At 39.0% G+C, this 23,683-nt stretch overlaps 1 protein-coding gene across 1 annotated transcript in view; it reads right to left on the bottom strand.

Moving 5' to 3' along the window:
• Bod1l1 (biorientation of chromosomes in cell division 1 like 1) overlaps positions 1–12,330 on the bottom strand; it is a 51,917-nt gene extending 39,587 nt beyond the window's left edge. Inside the window, 5 exon segments of the mRNA XM_047566234.1 lie at positions 852–1,001; positions 1,534–2,142; positions 2,564–2,754; positions 6,671–6,795; positions 11,962–12,330. Coding sequence (XP_047422190.1) covers positions 852–1,001; positions 1,534–2,142; positions 2,564–2,754; positions 6,671–6,795; positions 11,962–12,204 — 1,318 coding nt within the window. The 5' untranslated portion in view covers positions 12,205–12,330.
• Between the last annotated feature and the right edge of the window lie 11,353 nt (positions 12,331–23,683).

Raw genomic sequence — 23,683 nt, 5'->3', positions numbered from 1 at the left:
CGAATCACGTATAAAGAATTCAGCCTTGCACAGGGAGAGGTCTGGTCCTGGCTTCTGGGAAGCATCTCTAAGCCTTGGGAATGCTGTGTCTGACTGGAGGGTTTTTGTTTCCATTGCAGCCTCAGGTCAAACAAACCATATAAGATGTGGTTGAGGGGAGGGGCTTTGGGTCATGGAATTTCAGCTTGAATAAGAGGGGCAGCCAACTATGACTACATACGAGAGCCCCATTAAGAACTTTGGAAACCGATGAACTTCTTTGGTTGACAATACTCCGTGTGTATTATCAAACATGGATGCCAAGAAAGTGAGGCTGTCCAGAACTGCAGAGGAGAGGATGACTGGAAGTTCCCTGTTTGGAACTTTCCTAACTCTGCCCATATACCCCTTCCCTTGGCTGATTTTAATCTGTGTCTTAGTTGTAATAACTGCTAACCATGAGTATAACACATCTTAGTGAGTTCTGTAAGATCTTCTAGTGAATTACTGAAGGATAGTCTTGGGGACCCCTGAATTTGTCACTGGTATCAGAGATAAGGTTGGTCTTGTAGACTGTGCTTTCCTAAACATCACACATACACATATATGAAGCATCTTTATATACATTATCTCACTTGAATATTATGACAGACCCAGGGGATGGAGTTCAGAGATGGAGAACCAAGGCTTACTGAGGCTGGTAATCTTACCAAGCTTGCTCAGTCAACATTGAAGCTGGAAAAAAGAAATTTTCCAACTACAAAATCCCATGCTATTGCCACAGTACCACCTTATCTCCCAGAATAAAGCAGAATATGCAAATAGTGCTCAACAAAAGCTTCACAGAGGCATTTGTAAGGAAAATGCTTTACCATCAGATGTAATCTCTCCTTCTTCCATGCTATCAGACATTACCACTTCCTCCTCAGTGTCTTCTTCAAAAGAAGAAAGGTCACTGGTATGGACAGAGCTAACTGTGATGTCTGTAAGTCCATCCACATCAGAATCTATCAAAGAGCAATCTCCAAAAAGAAAAGAAAATAGAAAATAAGTCACCTCATTACAAGAACATACTCAAAGCCCAATTCCTAAATTATACTTAACAATTTATGCTTTAAATATACATCAAAGAAATTAAACTATCAAATAGATCTGTTTTCAGAAAATATAAATGCAAACTAGTATACTGTAAAAATGATTGAACTATTAATTTAGTGTAAATGATAAACAAAAAGTAAATTTTTAGTAATTGTACTAGATACCTTAGAGCAATTAGGATGTACAACTATGAATTAAGTTGCTTGGAATAATGTATATGATGAAAACACAAGACAAAATTTATAGTTTCTCTGCTAATTTTCTATACATAGATACATTAGTATGAAAATACATAAATGCTTATTGCTTTCTTTTAGCAAAGGGAATAAATATTTTCATAGTTTTGAAGCAAGTCTCAAAAAGCTAATTAAAATTTGAAGGCAAATTTGATACTCCCTTTCCCCAATCAATACGACGTCTACACACTGCTGCAGGTTTTTGCAAGTTCTTAAGTACCTTCTCTCGCCCCTTCAACAGTGTTGGTTTTGTTCTTTTCTGAAGGAAGTTTTGAACTGTCTACTTCTTTTTCCTTTGTTTGTTTTTCATCTTTTACTTTTTGTGTATCTTCACTTCTTTTTGAGTAATCAAGTTTCTTTTCAGTCTTTTCTTTCTTTTCTTTCTTTCTTTCTCCTTTCTCATTGCTGTCTGGTTTCTTTTCACCTTTGTCTGTTGACTTATTTTTTTGATCACCATTTTCCTGCTGAACATCCTTACTGAGTAGAATTAAGCTACTGTTCTCTTTTGTGTAGTTTTTAATTTCTTCAACTGGACAAGGGAGATCACTATGCTCTTCTGACTTTGGGGCTGTTTCCAGTCCTTCCCCTCCAGTGTCAGGTGTAGTTTTTTCTTTATCAGTCAAGTCCTCTGAAGTTCTCTCTTTGTCAATACTAATGTCACTGCTTGGCTGAGATGAGAGTTTTTTAGACAGTCTCTCATTGGTCTTGGCATTGGACAATTCTGTTGAAGCCCTGGCAGCATTAGCTTCCTGGTTAAGAGAAGTTATAGTTTCCAAGATTGACATGGCATCCTTGGCTACATTAGCACTGGGTCCAGGAGCAGGGACACCTTAAAGGAAAAAAAATATTTTTAGAGCACATTTATGCAGACCATTTGTGCTCCTTTAGGTTTTCAGGAACCAGTACAGGTACACATATTCAGAATGTTCTACTTCCTTTAACACAGTATACTGGGAAGGGCACCAGCAAACCCCAGAACAGTCTAGTTCCCCCCAAAAAAGAGTATCTTCTCTATTTTAGTTATTCCCTCTATTGTTACTTGCACACACATTGCTAAAATGTTTATCATTTTATATTAATTCAAAAAAAGAAATATTGCTTCAGTTGAGGAGCTTGGTTAATATTTAAAATAAGTATAATTTCACTGGAGTAGCCAAGTAGGGCAACATTTTAAAGACCAAATATCCCTAATTTGATACTCAGTTCAAGAAGAAAAACAATGGGACTGATCAAGAGTAAAAGCAAAGCACCTTGTGTAACAACGGAGGAGTCTGGTTTCTCATCATCTGGAGATGTGCTGCCGCTTGCTTCCTCTTTGTGATTTAGTGTGGCCAAAAACTCATGCACAGCTTTTTCCACCTGAGGTCTGAATGTGTGGTTGATCTTTGGATCCACAACCTGAGAAATAATTCGGTCGATACCAGACTCCAGCATTCCCGATCTGAAATAACATAATTAGCAGTAGAAATTATGAAGAAAATAATCCTCTATTATTTGCACTAACTACTTTTAAATAAAACTGTATCTCTCATAAGTATGTATTTAACCTTAAATTGTCCCAATCCATTTATCTGGTTATACAGGAAGTGGAGAAGACAGAAAATAAGTTTCATGCTAGAGTAACATTTTACTATAAATACAAAAAAGTATGAAAACTGTTCATCATTGTGCAATTGGTTGAAAACTAAAACAGACAAAACAAAAACAAAACCCTTTTAGAACTAGCCACAGTACTAGAGCCCAGGTATATAGGTGATTCTTTTAGCACTCCCACTCGGCCCATGGTATACAGGAATAAACAATCACTAAAGCTGAGTTTAGGGTTTTCAATAAATGAACTCTGCAACATTTTTTTAAATGGAAAAACACAAGACTTTTCTAAGTCTTAGAGACTCCAGGAAAACTGAAGAACACATGCACAAAGTATAATTTCACCAAATTTTTTTTAAAAAAATAAAACTTTAGGAAAATACAACTAAAACTTAAGACTTCTGGCTTTCTTTTTATTATCTTCCTGATATAAAGACAGGGCAATTTATTCGTTCAGCATTCATATTACAATTGTCTTCTCTATAATAGTCATCATATGGCTAACCAGCAGAGACAAATCAGACCTGGCCTTGAACAATTATAACACATATGAAAAGCACGCGAGCACATCAGGTACTGCAGGGAAAGAGGGGAGAGGAGTCATTTGTATGGCCAAGGTAACTTGGGAATTCTCCACAAAGGAGACACTTTGAGTTGAGTCTTGATTTCTACAGAAGAGAAAGGGAGGAAAGGAGCTTCAGGTTGAAGAGATAACACACAACAGAAAGAGGAGTGGGCAAAAAATAGTATCTGACACAAGCTCTCTACAAGGCATCTGGGCAAAGTAAGTGAACATGAAATTATTTTGAGAAACATACTTTCTTCATAAAACAGAACTGGAGGAGTGACTGTGTTGGGAGATTGAGATGCTAGTCACTTCCAGGTTCTAGGCCTTGGTCTCCCTCTACAGAGAGGGTGAGAGGATGTTACTTCTCACACCTTCCAAAAGCTATTTTTGAATATAGCTCTGTCTGAAGTGGAGGATGGATTTTATTTTCATTTCTTGAGGCACACTGCCACCATGTGATACTATAATTCCACTTATGTGGGCCACAGAGAAAAATGAGCCAATACAGCACAAAGTAGGTTACCTGCTTTTTAAAGTTCTAAGACTAAAAAAAAAAAAAAAAAAAGGTAGTGAAAAAAACCCCAATGCAAATCCTGTAAACCCTGCTAAATTTAAGAGGTACCTTCAAAATACAGGAGGTGGAAAAGAAATAAGCAATTTTAAGAATGTTTTGATTTAGGACCCAAGTATAAAGTCATAAAAAATAAAGTCCATTCATTCCAAAACTATTGCTTCAGTGTCTCTGTTCTGGAAATAAGGAAAACACATCTACATTAGTCCTGTCTCCCATGGAGGTAAGTTCTGATCTTAAATAGGAATGGAGTCAGTGCTAACAATCACACCGCCCCGAGCGGCCTCAATGTCTTGGGTTGTGGCCACAGATGCTTCACAAGAGTGCAAAGAACCCTCAGTCCTAGGTTCAAGGGCAAAGCCAAAGTGTTGACAGCTGACATTTGCCTGGTTAAAGTTACTTCTTTGTCTGTCTTTGAAATTCAGTTCTGTCAAGATCATTATTCAAAGCTCTATGAGATTTTCAAATTCAGCAGTACAAATTAAAGCCTAAATAGAATCAAAACTTCCTTCCAATGGAGTCGGGAGATGAGGAATCAAGTCAAACCATCTGAGATTACTGATATTGGACATTTTTGTAGAACAAAAATGGCAACTGCAGATAGCTCAAACTTACTAGTAGCTTAATCTCTCAAAATACACGCATAAAAAAACTGAAATTATACTTATTTATATAGGTTAATCTATCCCTATATCATCAGTTAACATACAACTAAATAATCTCTTCCTTCAAGAAAGTTTTAAAATGTTATCACCATAACAGAAAACTTTACTAATGATATTTAAATAAAAATAATTTAAAAATAAATAACAAGGAGAAAATTTTTAGATGTCCCAGGAAGAATGATACCTAAGTTATTCAAGAAGACAGCTGTTTTCTGACATTTAAAATGTCTATGTTCTTACTCATAAGTAGACTGCTCCAGAATTCCTCACAGAACACCTTACTCCCTCACTAAACATAATTTTGTGGTAACAATTTTTCATATTGGTACAATATTTTAAGTGTTTGATTTTTAAAAGCACAAGGTTAAGTTCACTTAAATAAAATATAATGAAAGATTGTTTCTTTATCTTACAGTTTCTGTATGCTGAAGAGTAAATGCAATTTCAGATACTAAAAAACGATATTAACCAAATTGTATTGTTATATCATGTGTACATACGAATATGTAACAAGAAGTTTGTCTTTCATTTGATATTCTCAACATATAAAGAAAAAGAACTCGAGAATATATAAAATATGCTTTAAAGAAGCAACACAATCATTTGTGAAAAGGCAGCTAAGAAAGTGTGGAATGAGAGCAACACATAACCAGTAGAGCTATGCTGGTGGTGGAGGGACACTGTCAGTAAGCAGGTCCCCACTTGCCCAAGTCCCATTCCTGCAGCTTATTTTGGAACTGTTCTGAAGCTCTGTGGAAATGAATAGCCCTCCAAGCCTGTCACCCAACAAATGTCTTCTGTCTCTTCTTTTTCCTGCAAGAGCTTTGACTTTTTCCCCCAACAGGTATTATGATGCAGCCCTCTAGTGGAATCTTTTGATCTCACCTGGACTCTCTTACAGGTTCTTCAAACATCCTTTAAAATGTAGACAACAAAGCTGTTGTTAATTTCCCTCTTCTCTTATTCACCAGGAGACACAGTCCAAGCCCCCAGGCTCCTGGTTTCTAGTATTATCTGTGACTAACTGAATCCTTTAGTTAGGGTGTGAATTTTTTTATTTCTGAGGCTTCCTGTGGCTTGAAGCTATCACACTAGAGAGGGCTTGCAATTCCTACTGAACTGAAGAGAATTAAAGAGGTAGCAGGTGTAAAATAGACTTTAATTGTTTAAGAGCTGGACTTCATTTTCAAAAATGTGCCTGAATGTATCTGTCAAGGAAGAAAGACTAGAAGCTATTTAAATAACTTACTCTTTGGGTGTGATGAAGCAGGGATAGAAAGTCTTCTTGTTTTTGCAAATATGTATATTCAAAAACAACTAAGACACTGTAAATCAGGTTTGTTTGTTTGTTTGCAGTAAATAACATTTTTTATGCCTATTTAAATATTTCAACTCTTATTCTCTTTGTTTTATGTTCACTCAAAATAGCTCTGACAGATCAATACCTTTTCCCCTCTTCTATATCATTAATAAACAATAGAGCCAGAAGTCAATAAAAGGATAAAGACATGGCCTCAAATTATGTGAAAATATTTTAATTTCAGTGATCTTTAATGTTTCTTTATAAAACAAAAATAATAAAGTCTGCTTTTTCAGGGTCAAAAGATATTTGTGAGTGCAGCTATACAGGACATTATATTTATCATGTAGTAATAGTATATGTAGAACTTTCTAAAACTTACGTTATTTCCTTTCTTCACATATTTTCATAGGCCAACAGCCAAAAAAAAAAAAAAAAGTAAATAAATAAAATAAAATCAGACTGTTAAAACTAATGGGAGAAATGTGAAGTAATTAGACCATATTCGAAAATTATACTGCATCACATGGAATACCCACACCAAACCTGAAAAAAATTGCCAACATCATTAGACTAATAAACTTCTATGCAATGTTTCAGCTCTCAGGCAGAGAAGGTTGGGACACTTTAAACCTGCCTAGAAACTCCAATTCTGAGACTTACTTGAGGACTTGTTGCCGAATATTGTTTCTTAGTTGGTTCTTATTGAGATGGGGACTCCATGTATGAGTAGCCAAGTGGTTTGCAACAAAGTTGTCAACACGCTGTCTCAGATTCTGATAGGCAGGCTAGAATGAAAAAACAAACAAACATACATGTTAAAAGGACTGTAGTTCGGTGGCAGAGTACTTGCCCAGCATGTATGAGGCACTGGGTTTGATCCTTATAGTCATAAAAGAATATTAACAAAATAAAGGCATGCCATCCATCTACAACTTCAAAAATTTTTAAAAAAAAATTTCCAGTGTTATAAAACATAAGTATCAGTCTCAAGAATTTGTGCACTTTTAGCAGTGTTAATAGTTCTTATAGTGTAAGTAATAAGGCAACAAAGTTTCACAACCTATGACAATCCTGCTTGTAACTTATACCATTCAAATATTGCCTATTTTATCAAGGGCAAGGTATTTTGGGATGAGGAACACAAAGTAGAAAAACAACTCTTATAATTATAGACAAAGGACTAGAAAATAAAACATAAATACATGTTAATTTGGATGATCTGAAACAAAGGGAGAAAGGTAGAGGAAATAAGCCCTCATTGAGAATGTGGCATTTGAGTTGCAAAAAAATCAGTTCCAAAGTTTCACATTGTAGCTGGGATATGAACTGCCCTCTTTGAAGATACAGTCCAGAATATGAGCAAAGAGCAAGCAGATGAGAAATTGCAGGTCAGGAGCATTTGGGGAACCCCCCGATGATCCAATTTGGTTGGAGAAAAGAATACAAAAAGCAGAGAAATGACATTGGGGACAGAGATTGGGGCCTGGTGCTGGAAGGCTTTGGGCACTTGGAGAAGTCTGAAGTCAGAAGGTAGAGAGCAGGAACGCATTACACACAGGGCAGTGATGTGCTGTCTCTGGATGATTAATCATCCTATAGTCAAGGAGTAAAAAGACACAAAATGTATTTAGGAAAGCATGCAATAATTAGACTGATGGAGGTCTGTGTCAGGGTGGCAGAAATGTTTTGAAAGGTGTGGACTCATTAGTGAGGGAAAACCACTAGAACTAGGTATCAGATGTGAATAAGGCAGTGGCTCTGAACCACAGTGATTTCAAACTTCCCCCACCCCCACTGTCAAGGGGAAGTTTGGCAATGTCCAAGACATTTTTGATTGCCACAAAGGAGGGGGATGCTACTGGCACCCAGTGAGAGACAGCAATGTTGTTGAAGCTTCTACAATGCACAGGACAGTGGCCCCACTCCAACCCCAAGCAAGAACTATCCTGCCCAAAATGTCATCAGTGCTAATGCTGAGAACCTGATAGAAGGGGAACAGAGAGAGAGAGAGGACATATATTAGGTCATCTCCACTTAAAAGGGCATTGTCTAGAAGGAATGCGCAACCATTCACTCAGGACTGCTCCCGGTCCCTAGAAGTTGCCCCTCACTCAAGGTCTTTTATTTTTCCTTTATATGGCTCTTAACTGAGATGAGTTTGAGTATCCTTGAATGATATTAGGCAAAAACAGTACAACCTCATATTCTGCCATTTGCTACCTTTGCTTTTCAAAGTTTAAACTCCAGAAATAAATTCTCATGCACCTAATATTCCCCCTACTTGTCTGTATGGGAAACTTCTCACCTTCAGAGCTCATCCTAAACCAGGTAGTCATCCTGAAGCCCAAGGTAGGCTTACACTGACCTTCTTCCATGTTCCTACTGTTTTCTATACACACAACATTTGAGTAATCCTTCCACTGCACTGTATTTTGGGGGAGATATTTATCTCTCCACATGGGTATAATCTTGCTCCTCTTCCTCTCTTAATTTTTGTTTTCACATTGCTTAGGGGATAAACAATTAAGAGTTCTTAGATGACTGGGTAGCTATCTCCACCACAGTTGACAAAGATTCCAACCCTAGGAGATGGACTTTCATCACTTCCAACACTCATTTCTCATGCTCCTCTCCACTTACTCTATGAATGTGAACTAAAACTAATATTTTTCTGCCCAATGATTCTAAAGCCTAACACACTTCTCCCCAGTATTCCCAAATCCAGTAAACACTAGTTTCAGATATCATAATGCATTTAGCATTGTAGTCTATCCAAAATAAGCTCAGGTTTTTGCTTCTAAGTCCTCCTTCCATGAACAAATGCTGTCAGAACTAGCATCAGCATACATTCAGACACTGACTACTTCCCACCACTTTCCCTGCTACCACTCTGGCCTAAGGTATTCTCATCTATATGGATTCCAGGAACTGATCTGCCCACCCTTGCCAACCTGAAGTCTATTTTCCAAGGGAGTACAGTAGATATTCTAAAATGAGGGTAACCATAATTCATTATCCAAAGTAGATCATGAATGTGCATAAAAGGGAATGTTGTTAATAATTATGCAGGATCAACCTTCTTAAAATACAAGTTAGATCATGTCCTTTTGTTCAAAACCTGCTAATAGGTTCTCAGTTCAAGAAAAAGGCAAACCAATTAGGTTGGAGTCAAAAGCTTGCAGAATCTGTGGAGGGAGGGAGGTGTACCTTTCCTTAGGCAGGTTCCAAGGCCTCAGGTCCTCTATACTTCCCATCTCTTTACTTGGAATGCATCAGTTCCTTCAGTGAGCTAGAATATCATCTCACTGGAAACTTCCCTGAACAACTTACTCAAAGGAAAACAGTAAGCCTTTTCTCCCCTTGTTTTCTTTATTTTCTTTTCCCCATAGACCCTCCATGCATTATTTATTGTCCATTTTTCTCTGCTAGGATGTAAACTCTATAACAGCTGGACTTCTGGTTTACTGCTGTATCCCTGGCACTGAAAACTACACCAGATATGTAGGTGTTGCTCAGTGAATATTTCTGGGGTGAATAAATTGACCAGGAGCCATGTATAACTGAGAAAGTATCCAAAATCTGCCTATATTACTTGGGGTAGAGAAGCCGTACTTATTTATTGGAGAGCTCTCTGCCTAGGCCACAATGGTGGGCCTCTTGATGTCTCTCCTTCTCCTCTTCAGATGCTAATCAATATAAAGGAGTCAGAATGGCCTCACAATCATGAGGCTTGCTCCAGAGATCTGGAAACTGAGTTTTTTGTGTTTATTGAGATTTTTAAGCTTACTTTTTTTTCCAAGTAAGAAAAGGGAATGTAAAATGCTAATAAATAAGAATATCTTAAATACAATTAAAATGAACAAAATTGCCAAGGAAGAGGAAGAAAAGAAGGGGGGAGAGAGTAACTGATTGCAGGAGTATGACAGCATATGAGAAGTGAGGGAAGAACTTCAACCATACCCAGAAAATTCTTGTTTTTTGGAAGGTGGATGTCATTTCAGTTTTGCTCTTATTTTGTGGTCCCTGAATACCTACAGATTAGGTGGAACCATATGAAATTGCCTATAGTTGACCACTTTGAACTATTAAAGCAGTATCTTAATGTGTGTACATGTATTTTTCTTGGGAGAAGGCCTTAGCTTTCATTATATTGTCAAAGAAACTGTGCTTCCCCCTATCCCCAAGAAAAGTTTTAATAATCCACTTTAGAGGGTCTGGCAGGGATATTATAGAGACACAATAATAACATTTAATATGAATAGGATGAATAAAAATTAAATCTTAGACATTGTAGCTCTCTCCAATTCATGCATTAAAAATTCCCAGTTGCCTACACAAATAACAACACACAGAATTGTAGGTTTCTGAGAGTAGCAAAGTAAAATCTCTACTTACTGAAAAACCAACTTTATGTGGTACCATTTCTCTGGACATGTCTAATATTTTTCTATCAAGTAATTTAAAAAAAGGCAACTGGTATCAGTTTTAAAAAGATGTGTATGTTGACAAGATCCTGTCTCAAATAAAAAATAAAAAGGGTTGGGTATATACTTCAGTAATACAATTACCTACCATGTGCAAGCTCCTGGCGTCAATCCCCAGCACCACAAACAAACAAAAAACAGAAACAAAACAGATGGCTGTGCAACTTCCCTGAATAAATCAAATTCTCTTTAGTATAAAAACTTTAATACCCTGAGAAAGTATCTTCTACATAGTGGTCCTTACAGGGAAAGACATCCCCAGATTTTCTGGCGGGCTTTTCCTAGAAGTGGTAGAACTGTGTGCATTCATCTCAAAGTCTGGGAAGAATCTGCAAATACTGTAAACACCCCTTTTTCAAAGAAACAAGGGTTCTCAGACCAGCCAAATATTTTATGAACAAATTCTTACATCATCAAAACAAGAATTGAAGCCAAAAGACATAACAACAACAAAACAATTTTCCAACATGCTTCCTGCTTCACCTGCACCTTTCACCTGCCTCCGGAGTTCTAGGTTCTGTTTTTTCATTCGTCTCATTGATTGCTCCTTCCTGTTGTCTTCAGCTCATTCTTTGCCAAACCCAGTAAGTTTACCTGTTCCTGCTAATGCACCTTTTACTCTGACATTTGGTACAAAGTCCCTTCCCTTTCCAGCCCCCTTTTTGGCCAGGGAACATCTTTGCTGATCTTCCCGATCTCCCTCTTATTCTCCTGAACTCATTCTCTTCTGCTTTTCCTCTTCGGTATTTGTTGGCATCTCTCCTCCATCCTTTCCCCAAAGAATGGCTCTGTTCTCTCTACCTGCCCCTCACCTTAGAAAAATAACTTGGCCTATTCTACATTAGTCAGGCAGTCACTGCTAGACAACAAAATAAAATCCCATCTCCTAACCCCTTTTCACTGCCTGGGTTTGCCTCCTTACCCCCGTCCCCAGTGTTCAGCCAAACACACTGCAAGTAATTTATTCAATTATCACTGAGTGATTTCTCTAAAAGACAAGGACAAGGAAGGCCCTTACCGCCCAGGAACCTTCAAGAGCGAAGACACATTAACTTGGATACAAAGTAAACCAAGGAACAAATTGTCAGAGATGAGAACCGACACAAAACAGCACTCCTGGCGTTAGTGCCAGCAAACCGCTCTCCCTAGGAACGATGGCTTGGTCTTGCTCAGCACACCGGTGTAATTCCACAGCCCAGGTCGTGCCTGGCCAGCAGCAGGCACTTAATGAACACCAGTCGGTTAAATGAGCAAGGACACGAGAATGAATGAACACACCGCGCTCTGCAGCGCGTGCCACGCAGCTGCAGCTCAAAGAGGAAGCGCTGCAAAAGCAGCGGCTAGAGGCGCACTCGGAGGGGCCGGGCTGGGGAAGTGGGGGCGCCGCCGGCCGGGGGGCGCGGGACAGCGCCCCGGAAGGCGCCTCCGGCCCCGGCCCCGCGGCCCCAGCCCCCGCGCGCCCCGAACCTTGGTGTCCACGTCGGCCAGGCAGTCCCTGCGGAACTGGTCGAAAAGCCCCTGGCTCTTGAGGTGGTTCACGATCATGGCCACGAGCTGCGGGTCCCCGGCGCCGGCCCCCGCGCCGCCCGCCCCTCCCGCGCCCGGGCCAGTCCCAGGGCCCGGCGGCGGCGGCGGCGGCTGCGGCTGCGGCTGCGGCGGGGGAGGCGGCGGCGCCGGAGGTGGCGGCTGCGGCTGCGGGTTGGTGGCCATGGCGGCCTGGGCCGGGGAGCTTGCGGGTGCGGGGAGGCGCTCCTGGAAGGCGGCGGCTACACAGGTCCCGCCGCCTGAGGGAAGCCAACGGGATGTTGTTACGGAACCAGCGGATCCAGAGCAACCCCGGAAGTGAAAGGGAACCGAGGGACGGAAGGAAAAGGCGGCGATAAGAGCAGCTCAGTGCGGCTACGGGGGCCGCGAGGGGCCAGTTCCGGCCGCGTCCGGGAGCGGGCGCCCTCTGGAGGCTGGGTTGCGCCGGAAGCCGTGGCGGCGGCAACTCAAAGGCCCCGCGGCGGCGGGTTGCGGGTCTGGTGCACAGATTCGAGTGTGGGCTCCAGGACGGTCACGGGTTCGACGTGCAGCACTCCCGGGACCCGCGGGCCTGAATGGCACCTGCGGGTTGAGGGCCGGGCTGCAGGTGGGGCGCTGGCTGGTCCCGCCCGCCGGGCGTCGCTGCGGGGCGCTCCAGCTCCTGCGAGCCGCGCGTCAGGCCGCTTGCTTCAGACTCCGCGAGGCTGCGCTCTCTGCCTCGCCTGCGGTTCTGCCCGGGCTCTGCCCGGAGGTCGCAGCACGACTCCCCGAGTCCCTCCCACCCGGGAGGGTTTCCCTTTTGCAGTCCTGCTGTTCAGCGTGCCTTGCCTGGACCCCCCTGCCCTCCAGCCCTTCCCGTCGGGGAAGACACCCCCCAACTCTTAGTGTCAGGGGTTTTGCTCTTGATTACAAAAATTACGGGTAAAGCTCACCTAGCACGCGCAGTGGGTTGACTCCTTCCATCTTCGGAAGAGTACGGAAGAGTACGAAGGGCTGGGTCACACTACTACCCCCAATTCACAAACCAGGAAACTGAGGCCCAGAGAGGTTGAATTGCACAAGGTTACACTTGATTTGGGACCGACTTGTCCTTAAAATTATTATTAGTGCCCTATCAAAGCAACATTAAAAATTAAAAAGTTACACGATGACTATTGTTCCTTTTAAAATTCATGCCCTTGTGGATGAATATATCTGATTAGAAGGAAAAGGGTTGAGTATCAATTTTTTTCCTATTTTAAATTGTTATAACTGTATGGCCTGAGAAATCTTGTTCACATAGAAAAATTCTGTACTTGGATGAATTTTGTTGTAGCAAAATCACTTTTTTTGTTTTTTACAGTCTTGACCTCAGAAAATTAGATTTGGTCATTTGTAAACTGAATATTCAGTTAGGTCCTCCCTCAATTTTATTGACAGCAACCAAAAACTGGCTTACCAAAGGCTTTGTTTACCTAGTCCTTACTCTTGCACTTTTTCAGTTTCTGGGAAGTATACCAGATGAGCTTTATAAAGATATCAAATGGCTATGAATTACACTTTTTCAACAAAATGCACCTTGTTTAACTGGATATACTTAAAAGTTTGGTGAAAAACTAAACATTGTGCATTTTTATGAATAGTCTTGGAAAAATGTTTTTCATTATTAGGTATTTAAATTGTTTTTGTCATAACTTTTGCAGCTACAGATTTAGTTAATTCAAGTTGAAAATGTTTGTCATATAACCTAATTAACAGGACCCATTTTCATGTCAAGGTATTTCCCATCAAAGACTTTTTGACGACTTCATCATTTCAATTTAAATAGCCTCTGTTCAGTGTTTTGAGAAGCATAATGAAGACTTCAGAGAGAGGGAGAAAAAAAATCATGAAATTAATCTTAAAAGATTTCTGACTAAAAGTAGTCAAGGTTAAAGTGGTGTAAAATATTATTATTTTACCTATTTTCAAAATTAGTTTTGAAAACAAGATGAGACAATAACATGATTCTCTTTACTTAATTGGCGACCAATGGAGTACAGTATGTTGCAAAACTTGTTAATTATCAAGTGTATATATGGAAAAGGCATGGTATTTCAATGGTATATGTGGATGTGTACATCATGTTTATTCATCCTTTTGAGAATAACTAAGGATTGTCCATAAGACTTCTGTAAATCTCCACAAATTTAATTAGGCAAAATGACCAAAATTGGGGAAAATTCTGGGGGGTGATATTGGTCAACTTATATTGTGTGCATGTACGAATATGTAACAAATACCATCATATGTATAATTTTAATGCACCAATAAAATAATGGAAAAAGGAAAAAGAACTGGTCAAACAATAAGATTTGATACTAAAAGAAGAACTTGTTTGGTCGCTACTAAATATTTTTATTTTGTGACTAGCCTGTAGAAAATCTTCAATATTTTCCAAAATGTGTTAATGTGAGAATTGATAATAATTTAAGTAGATAATGCACAACTGATTTTCTAAAATGTGTAATAGTTGCTTTACTGAATAGCACAACCTTAATCTAAAAGAAATAGCACATTTGTACCAATGAGTTCAAGTTACACTTGTTACCCACATTGTGCTGAATACAATATAACTGGAACAATGTTGCAGCCTTGAAAAACATCTGGATACATTGAAAATAATCCAGGTCAGGCATCTGTACAGCTTTGGCTGTACAAAGTTTCTTTTTCATTTGAAGATGGGTCCTAGAGATAAGCATTGCAAATACCAGGGATGATGGGAGACAGTATTTAAGTTTTTTATTTTTTATTTTTGTACTGGAGATTGAACACAGGGACACTTCATCCCTGGGGTACATCCCCAGTCCTTATTTATTTATTTTTAAGTTTATTCCTTTTTTTTTTTTTTTTTTTGAATCCAATCCAGCCTCAGCAACTAAGAGAGACCCTCTCTCAAAATTTAACAATAAAAGGACTGGCAGGTAACTCAGTGGGAAAGTGCCCTTGGGTTCAATACCTAGGACCAAAAACTAAACTAAAATAAAATAAAATAAAAAGTTTGACTATGTTAGGTCCTGGAAGAGATGACATATTCACACACACAAAAAATAATCTCCATCATACCCCTAACCATCTGTATGTGTGTTCTGAATTAAGGACAACCCAAAAAGTTCAGATACTTCTTCCCTGAACATGATAAACTCTCATTTTGTTTCTCAAGTGTGATACTAAGTTCACAGTTAAGCAAATTTTAGCAACACTTTGGGGAGGCAATGGTGAGTTTTTGTGATAGCCATTACTGGTAGCCAGCTGTGTCCTTGAGTACCAGAGTCTTGCCAAGTGGTTGACTCCTGGGGTTCCTCTTTGTCCTGCTGTTCAGCCTCTCCACCACACCACTCAATCCTCCCAACACTGTTTCTGGGGGGGTGTATCTAGTGAAAGTCAAACACTGGTGATTTCCCAACCCTGGGGAGTCCATCTGGTTTCCAGGCAGAATTGTTTCCTTTTCCTCATATCCCCACTCTGTGGCATGTCCATCTTGACTAAGCCTTTTGTGATTAAAAAAAAAAAAAAAAAAAAAAAAAAAAAGTGAATAAATATTTTCTAAGCGACTCTTCATCTAAAGCCTGGTAGAATCTTTTCAATGATGGTTCAGACAGAGATCAAGGGGAAGAAGCAAAGATTTGCCATTGCCTCTATAAGGCAAACTACATGGTCACAGCTGTTTTCTGTTTCTGTGGTATGAAACAGTCCATGAAAGGGGAGCTGCTGATTGGGCAGAACCTTATACAATGGTAACGTGGGGGGCGGGCAACAGGAAGGGATGGTAAGATGCAGAGGGAGAAAGGTGATTCTAGGACATGTGGCAGAGACTGGAAACCTCACTCCCTGTCAGTCTGGAAGAGCCTGAGAGCAGGTGCTTTTGAAATGGTCAATGTGTTAAGCTGTGTGAGCTTGTGTTACCTTAAGAGCTGCAGAATTCAGCAGAGTGACTGAGTTCCCGCTGTTGAGATAAAGGAAGATGGGTCTGCAGCAGCACAGTGGCAGTCATGGCCAACATAGACTAGGATTAAGTTTTGTAAACCCTGGAATATATCAGGGCAGGAACTTCAGAAGAGAGAAATCATACAGAGGAAAGGGGAGGGAGGACTTTTTCTTTGAAGTCAGACTTTTTAAATTATTTTTTAAAATTTATCTTTTAATTTTTTGCAGACTGCATTTTGATTCATTGTACACAATTGGGGTACATTATTTCATTTCTATAGTTGTACAAGATGTAGATTCATACCATTTGTGTAATCATACATGTACATGATTACATGTACAGATAATGATGTCTATCTCATTCTACCATTTTCATACCCCCTCCCTCTCATTTCCTGCTACATAATCTAAAGTTCCTCCATTCTTCTCTCACTCCCCACCCCTCACTCCCATTATATGTCATTCTCCACTTATCAGGGAAAACATTCGGCCTTTGGTTTTTTGGGATTGGCTTGTTTCACTTATCATTAACCACCTTATTGGTTAATACTTCAGGAGGGTTCCCTGAGGGTAGTGAGAAAGGTTAATAGTGGTACTCAATTTGTTCTTGCTTCAGAATCTCCTAGAGGACTTGTTAAAAGACACAGTACTAGGCACCTTCCTTGAGTCTCTTATTTGGTAGGTCTTGGGAAGGACCCCAGACTTTCCATCTTTAACAGATAATGATACATTTTTATTTGGGAAACAATGAACTGGACAAATAATGGCCCACAGGCCTATTTAAATATACCTATTTTTATAAACAAAGTTTTACTGAGACAGCCATGCCTGCTGGGTTTGCTTATTATCTATGGTTTCTTTTGATTCAATGCCAGATTTAGGCAGGGATCACATGGCATGCAAGTCTAAGAATATTTACCATCTGGACCCTTACAAGTTTGCCAACTGCTGGGTCCAGAGGAGGTAGCAAAGGTGTGGGATTGAGCTACATCTCCAGCCCTTTTTACTTTTTATTTTGAGACAGGATGTCACTGGGTTGCCAAGGCTGGTCTCAAACTTGTGATCCTCCTGTCTCAGTCTCCCACATAGATATACCAAAAGGAAAGAAAGAAAGAAAAAAACTAGTCTATGATCTTGCCCATTAATTAACAGTAAACTTTCCATTAACTCACATGCAAATTTACTACATTGTGAAAACATTATTGGCTTTTGTGGCTATGGTGTGATCAACTTCTAAAATCTGAATTTTCTCATCGATGTTTGGAGAACCCTGATTCCTGATGGCAACTTATGGTTCCTTTTAGTTTTTTTTGTAATATTTTTATCATGCGCTTTCAAGTTTTAACATTTCTTTTTGTAAGAGGATATTCCTTTTATGCAGATAATATTTCCCTTTTCCATATTTCTTTGCTCTCAGGATTAAAACTCCTAGTAATGATAGCAATCAGGTTTACAAAAGTAGTATTCATGGTGAATTTAGATTGCCAGTGTTTATTAATACTGCTGAGTTGTACTGAAATTATAACTTAGTGGTAGAGCACTTGCCCACTTGCCTAGTCTGTGCAAGGCCCCAGATTTGATCTCCAGCGCGTGGGGCGGGGGGGGGGGGTGTTGTGGGATGCTAAATATCACTGAAATGTTCACTCTTTTGAAAACTGGGATGGTAGATGTCATGAAAAAAGATATTCCCTCATATACTAATAAGGATAGAAAGAAGTTTTATATTTAGTTTTCAAGAAAAGTATTTTTATTTAAAAATAGCCTTAGTGTAGCCAGGTGCAGTGGCGCATGCCTATAATCCCAGTGGCTTGGGAGGCTGAGGCAGGGTGATTTCAAGTTCAAAAGCCAGCCTCCACGTGCTAAGCAACTCAGTGAGGCCCAGTCTCTAAAGAAAATACAAAGTAGGGCTGGGGATGTGACTCAGTGGTCGAATGTTCCTGAGTTCAATCCCCGGAAACCCGCTCCCCCCAAAAAAAAGAATAACCTTAGTGTATATTTTCTGAATATTTTAGTTTAATAATAATGGAAGAAGTTTTGCATTTAGTTTTCAAGAAAGATGTTTTTATTTTTAAAACAACTTTTATGTATGTTTCCTGAATATTCTAGGTAATACAGGATGTCTTGAAAACTAAAACCCTACCTTCAAGAATGAATTTGGGAAGAGTAGAAATTGAAGGAAGAGCTGTAGAAATGATATTATATGAATACCCCAAATTCAATCCAGGTCATGGAAGAAGAAATTCTGGGAAGGATGACCAAATAGTGATTATAAGTAAGTAATTAGATATGCGAGTCCAGGTAGTGTGCTATATTTGAAGAAAGAATCTTTTTAGAGGGGAGGTGGCTGGGATTGCATCTCTGAAAGGGAGGAATCCAAAGTGATGGAATTGGCATTGTCTCTATGGAGAACATGCATTAACTGCTGGGTGCTGGCCATTAAGATCATCTAAGTAATTCCCTTTCTGACTCTATGGTCATTAAGTACTTTTTGGGTCACATTTGGAAATGCCTATAGGAAGAAAAAGTGCTGATGATTAAATAAAGGAAGCTGTCTACTTGGTGGTTATATCTTCCCCTGAGTGATTTTTATGCATATGCCTCCTAAGCACTTAGAACCCAGTTGAGATTCAGATCCTCGCTTTGTGTAGACAATCATCTCTGACCTTTTAAGATTGAAGACTGAGTCCCACATTGGTCAATAAATTCAAGTACGACTGTGGTACCAGTTTGGGAGACCAGCTCTTCTATTTCAGGTAACATCTAATTGGATTGACCATATTTTTTTTATTGAAACTTTTAGTGATTACACCAGTAACAAATTCCATGTAGAAAATTGGGTAAAGGCATAAGTTTATTGACATTGGTGAATTATCCAGAGATAAGCACAAGGCCCAACTGGACCAGTTAGAACCCTCTCGTGGAAGTTTTGAAGAATAGCTGGCATCTCTCTGATGGTCACGCCATAAGCAGAAGTCTGGAGAAGTCAACAGGCAGAGCCTCTGCCATCTGAACAGAGCTAGTCTTCAGAAGGAGAACATCTGCCAGCAGTAGAGCCACTAGAGTTAGGGTGGACAGCAAATGCCCAGTCTGCACTCCATGTGTTCCCGAAGCCCAGTTATACTTGTTCCTACACTTCATTCGATTATGTGGAACAAATTCCTCAAACTACCCACACTGATAAGAGTATTGTTGAACTGGAATCTGCACTGGTATGGTAACAGAAGGGCACTAAATGGCAAGGGATTGTGAGGAATGGTGCAGCTTGCACAGGGACTAATGAATATCAACATTTCCCAATATTTACCCGTTCGTAAACAAACTGAACCTTGGCACTTCCTGCTAATTGATGCTGGCATGCACCAGAATGCCAATACACAGCTGATATTCTTCAAGCCAGACGGGTTGCTCTTTTCATAATGGTGCATGAGTTACCCCAGGGAAGCCATGGATTGGGGAGTGGCATCTTTACAAAAGCAAGAACCTTTTTGAAGAATGGTTTCCATGGAATTTAGTGGCATGCCTGAGAGGGAGCAGTTACTTGGAGAAAGAGAAAATGGGGCCACTTTTTAAAAGAAAGTTGAATAAAAATCCTCTTTAGTAATTATTTTAGACAAAGGACAACAAAGTGACTATTATGCTTTTCTGGATTTAAGTGAGGAACTTTTGTTTAAATGTCACCACTGTGTGACAAGAGTATGAGATGATTACAAGGTGTGATTTAGATAAACATTTAAAAACTGAGTAATAGCAAAGATTCTTTTTGATTGAACATACATTTAATGTACATTTGACTTTTTATCAAATTGTATTAGAATGCAAGTATTTATTCTAATACAGACTTAGCCCAATAAATCTTTTTATAGAAAGTCCAGGGGGTACCTTTTCAGGCTTAGAATAAATCTTTACAAGAGGCATTTCTAGGGTGGCATAGAAGTGGCAGTGTCCTTGGTCCAAAAGTTTTACTCCCAAAGACAATTTAGAAAATAAAAAAAAAAAAAAATGAAGGTTGAAACAAAGACAAACTCCCCAGACCTAAACAGAGTGCTACTTAGCACTTTCCTATCTTGAATTCTCAGCCTTTTCAGACTGACTGCCTGTTCCACATTTGAAATCAAAGGTAAGAAAAGGCATCACTTTTAAATCTAAACTGCTGTAAGACTTAGGTGATCTTAATTTGTTAGACTAAGACATCAACTATAGATAGATTTTCTTCTATTGAAGTTTATCTCTTTCTTTAATATCTCCAAATCCTCTTAAAAACTCTGTAAGGTCTTTTTGTCCTATTTAAAAAATTATAAGTTTTCAATTGCACCTATAATACTTGAAACATCAGGAATATTTTTTTCATGTGGGCTAAGACTTCCGTTTTGTTTTTCCTTGAAGATCTCAAATTGTGGTCTGGGCTATTGGGGGCTCCAGGAATGCCTGGAAGCAGAAATAGATGTATCAGGAATGAGGATGCTCACGGTGCCGATAATTGGGAGTAAATTGACTCCTAAAGTACACCAAGGATGCAACATGGTACGGAGTAAAATGTCCCGTCCTGGTGGAGACTCATCGAGTGCCCCAGGAGCTTTAGTATCATCATTCTCTCCTCTTTCTCTCTCTCTTTCTCTTTTTCTCTCTTCTTTTCAAAATAACAGAAGAAAACCATTGAAGCACACACTTAAAGAAAAAAGAAACTGATTTCTTCTTGTGATATGACTTGGTTCCAATATAAATTAGGGAATGGAGATTTACGCTATAAATGGGAAGGGAAATGTACAAGATCTGATTATCTATTTAGTTTGTTTTCTCCCTGGTGTCTTTTCTGAGAAAACTGGTTATTCAAGTGTTATTACCTCAAGCAATTTTTCAAGGGCTAGCTAACTCTCAAACTCAGTTGGGACTAAAGGACAAAGAGGTATAATGCCCTTTAGAGGGTCCTAAAGTAGGAGATAAACAGTGATGATGATCAAGGAAGATTTGACTTGTGAATGACAAGTGGCCACCTGAACCATTGATTCACTGTCAGTTATGATTGGAAAATCCTGCCCTGGATGTCCCCAACTGTACAGGCCTCCCTGTGTCTATGTTCCCTATGCTATAATCTATTTCTCACTGTGTCACATGATAGACATCTGTGACAGGCTCTGTTTTGGTTCCTGGAATTCTAAATCTGGTGCATACTCTGTTTAGTAAGCATTGATAACTTTCTTGCACCCTACCTTAGGGGATCCAATACCTGGTTTATGCAAATTAAAAAGTCAGCTTTTCGTCTCTTTGTCTTTTCTTCCTTCTCCTGTCTCTTGAGAAACTTTATTTCTTGCTTCTTTGTTAAAGGGGATATCTGGTCCATTGGTGACTCTGGAAAGAAAGCTTTCTATGCCCTCGCATGGATTCTAGCTCTAGCCAACAGATTAACCTCTAACAAAATGGTCCTAAAACTAGTATTGGGTAAAACTATAATTTAAGAAACTGGAAATGTCAAAGGAGGCATTCCTGAGTTGGGTGGACATAGAAAGTGCTCTTTTCCCTACTCATGTAAGTGCTACTTCTGATTAGAAAACAAGTAAATAGTTCTTCAAAATATACTTTTCCTAATCCTTTAAAAATTTTTTTCCACTTGTAGGGCTGTCTCCTCTATTGAGTAGCTCTTAAAATAGGAAAAGATATTAAGTCTGCATAACAAGTTTCCCCTTTAAACCTTTTGCTTTCACCTACCCCTTTCTTAGTGATGTCGAGGCCAGATTTTGTCTTTGAGATGTAAAATTTCTGCCTTGTTTCAACTGAGTTTTATTTTTGAAGTACAGGTATGATATTAAAAATTGCTCTGATAATCATATTAATAATAATCTAACTTTTTAAAAACTGGCAAATAGTGAATCTAAATAAGAGCTATAAAATCTGTTTTGTGTAAGTTTGTGTATATGCATATAATGTATGTTGTATTTACATGGTACCAAATTGGCTTATAAATAAATGAGCACTCACAAATTTAAAAAGACATAACCCCAAATGTCTTTTAGTCTATGTGACTTAAATATATCTTTGTTATTTATCTTAAGTTATATATTTTAAGTTACCTTAAATTTGTGGGCAAGATAAAAGTAAACTTGTCTTTAAAATTATTAACTTTTTTTTAACTAAGTTAATTAGTTAATGGCTTTTTTTTTATTAGCCATCTGGGACTTTATTTTTCTCTGTCTAGATGTTTGGGTCTGTTAATAAATGTGTTTTCATAAATTTTTGGTATAGGAACAAAAGCAGGTTAGGATTGCTTTGTAAAGTCCTCTACAATTAAGCCCATCTGAAGTTCTGTTTGAAAGGATAAATTTTTGGCATGAACATTGTTATAATTTTAAAATCAATATAATGCAAAATTAAGTAAGGATTTGGATTTGGATGAATTATAATAGGAATTTGAATGTTGTAAAAGGGATTTTAAAAGGAAATAGAACTTCTAGAAGATTTTATGTGTGACTGAGTTGACAAATTATGGATTTTTGTAGAGGGTAAACAGTTATATAAGGTACCTTAATGTTATATAAAATTTTGATCAGAGCTATTATACAAAGTATGTTTTTGCTATTATTAATTTCAGTTTGTATTTTCCTTTTAAAATTTTATTGCCTGTTAGCATTTTGCAGAAGTAAAATTTCCAACAGGCTAACCTGAGGTATTTTGAGACAATGAACCATCACATCACCTACATGACACTGATATGAACAGAGCTGATACTGACTCCAATGTAATGGAAGGTGTAAGTGGAAAATCACAAATCTTAAAACTCAAACCCACTACTCCCAGTTCATGACTGGTGGAACTGGCCTTCCAGGTGTTCAACAACTGAGACATAGAGACCAAAGCCAAGGAAAACAAAAGTGCTAGGAAAAAAATAGCCAATATTTTGGCTCTTGCCTTCCAAGGTCTCTAGGACCTGAGGAACTATGGGACCCCCCCACAAGGGCCTGACCTCCTGATTGGGGGATTATGAGGACTCCAGAGAGCAGGAAACCAATTGGTGTATGTTTTGCATAGCAGAGGAAAATATTTTTAAAACTTCCAAGGTAAGCCACATGGTCAGCAGCCTCCAACCCATTCTGGCAGATGGCAAAACTGGAAGAGGAAAAAGGCTGAAGGAGCCAGGAGACCCCTCACATTTTCCTAAAAGTAACCCCCAAGGAGTCTCAGCTGTCCTTAATAGTAGAACAGAAAGTGATTGATTTTTGATCAGCATAGGGGGTCACACAAGTGATCTCGAATGCCCAACATGAAAGTATAAATGAAGACAAATCTATTAATATGAGGGAAGAAGAAAGGTCAAAGGACAGTCATGTAAGCATGAGCATTTAAAATGAATAGACAAGGCCCTTGTAAATATAACTTGAGATATATACTTGTGCCAACCCTACCAAGAACCAGAAGGGTTCTTATGTATGATGATACTATCAAAAGAGACTGTGCCAAAATTATAAGTTGGTTCTGAGTTAATTTGATTTTGATCTAGTAGAACCATTATTGGCAAATTCCAAATCTTGAGATGTACAAAAATGAAAAATGTTTAGGTTTATTTGCTTAAAGTCACTTGTTACCAGATACTATTAGGACCTTTGATTATTGCTTGAGTCAACTTTTTCACTTCTGTGACCAAAAAACCTGACAATAACATTAAGGTGGAAAAGTTTATTTTGTGGCTTATGGTTTCAGAGGTCTCAGTCCATAGATAGCTGGCTTCATT

The sequence above is a fragment of the Sciurus carolinensis genome, chromosome 10 (assembly GCF_902686445.1).
Source record: "Sciurus carolinensis chromosome 10, mSciCar1.2, whole genome shotgun sequence".
In the NCBI taxonomy this organism is placed as follows: Eukaryota; Metazoa; Chordata; class Mammalia; order Rodentia; family Sciuridae; genus Sciurus; species Sciurus carolinensis.
This window is presented reverse-complemented; position numbering and strand designations above follow the sequence as displayed.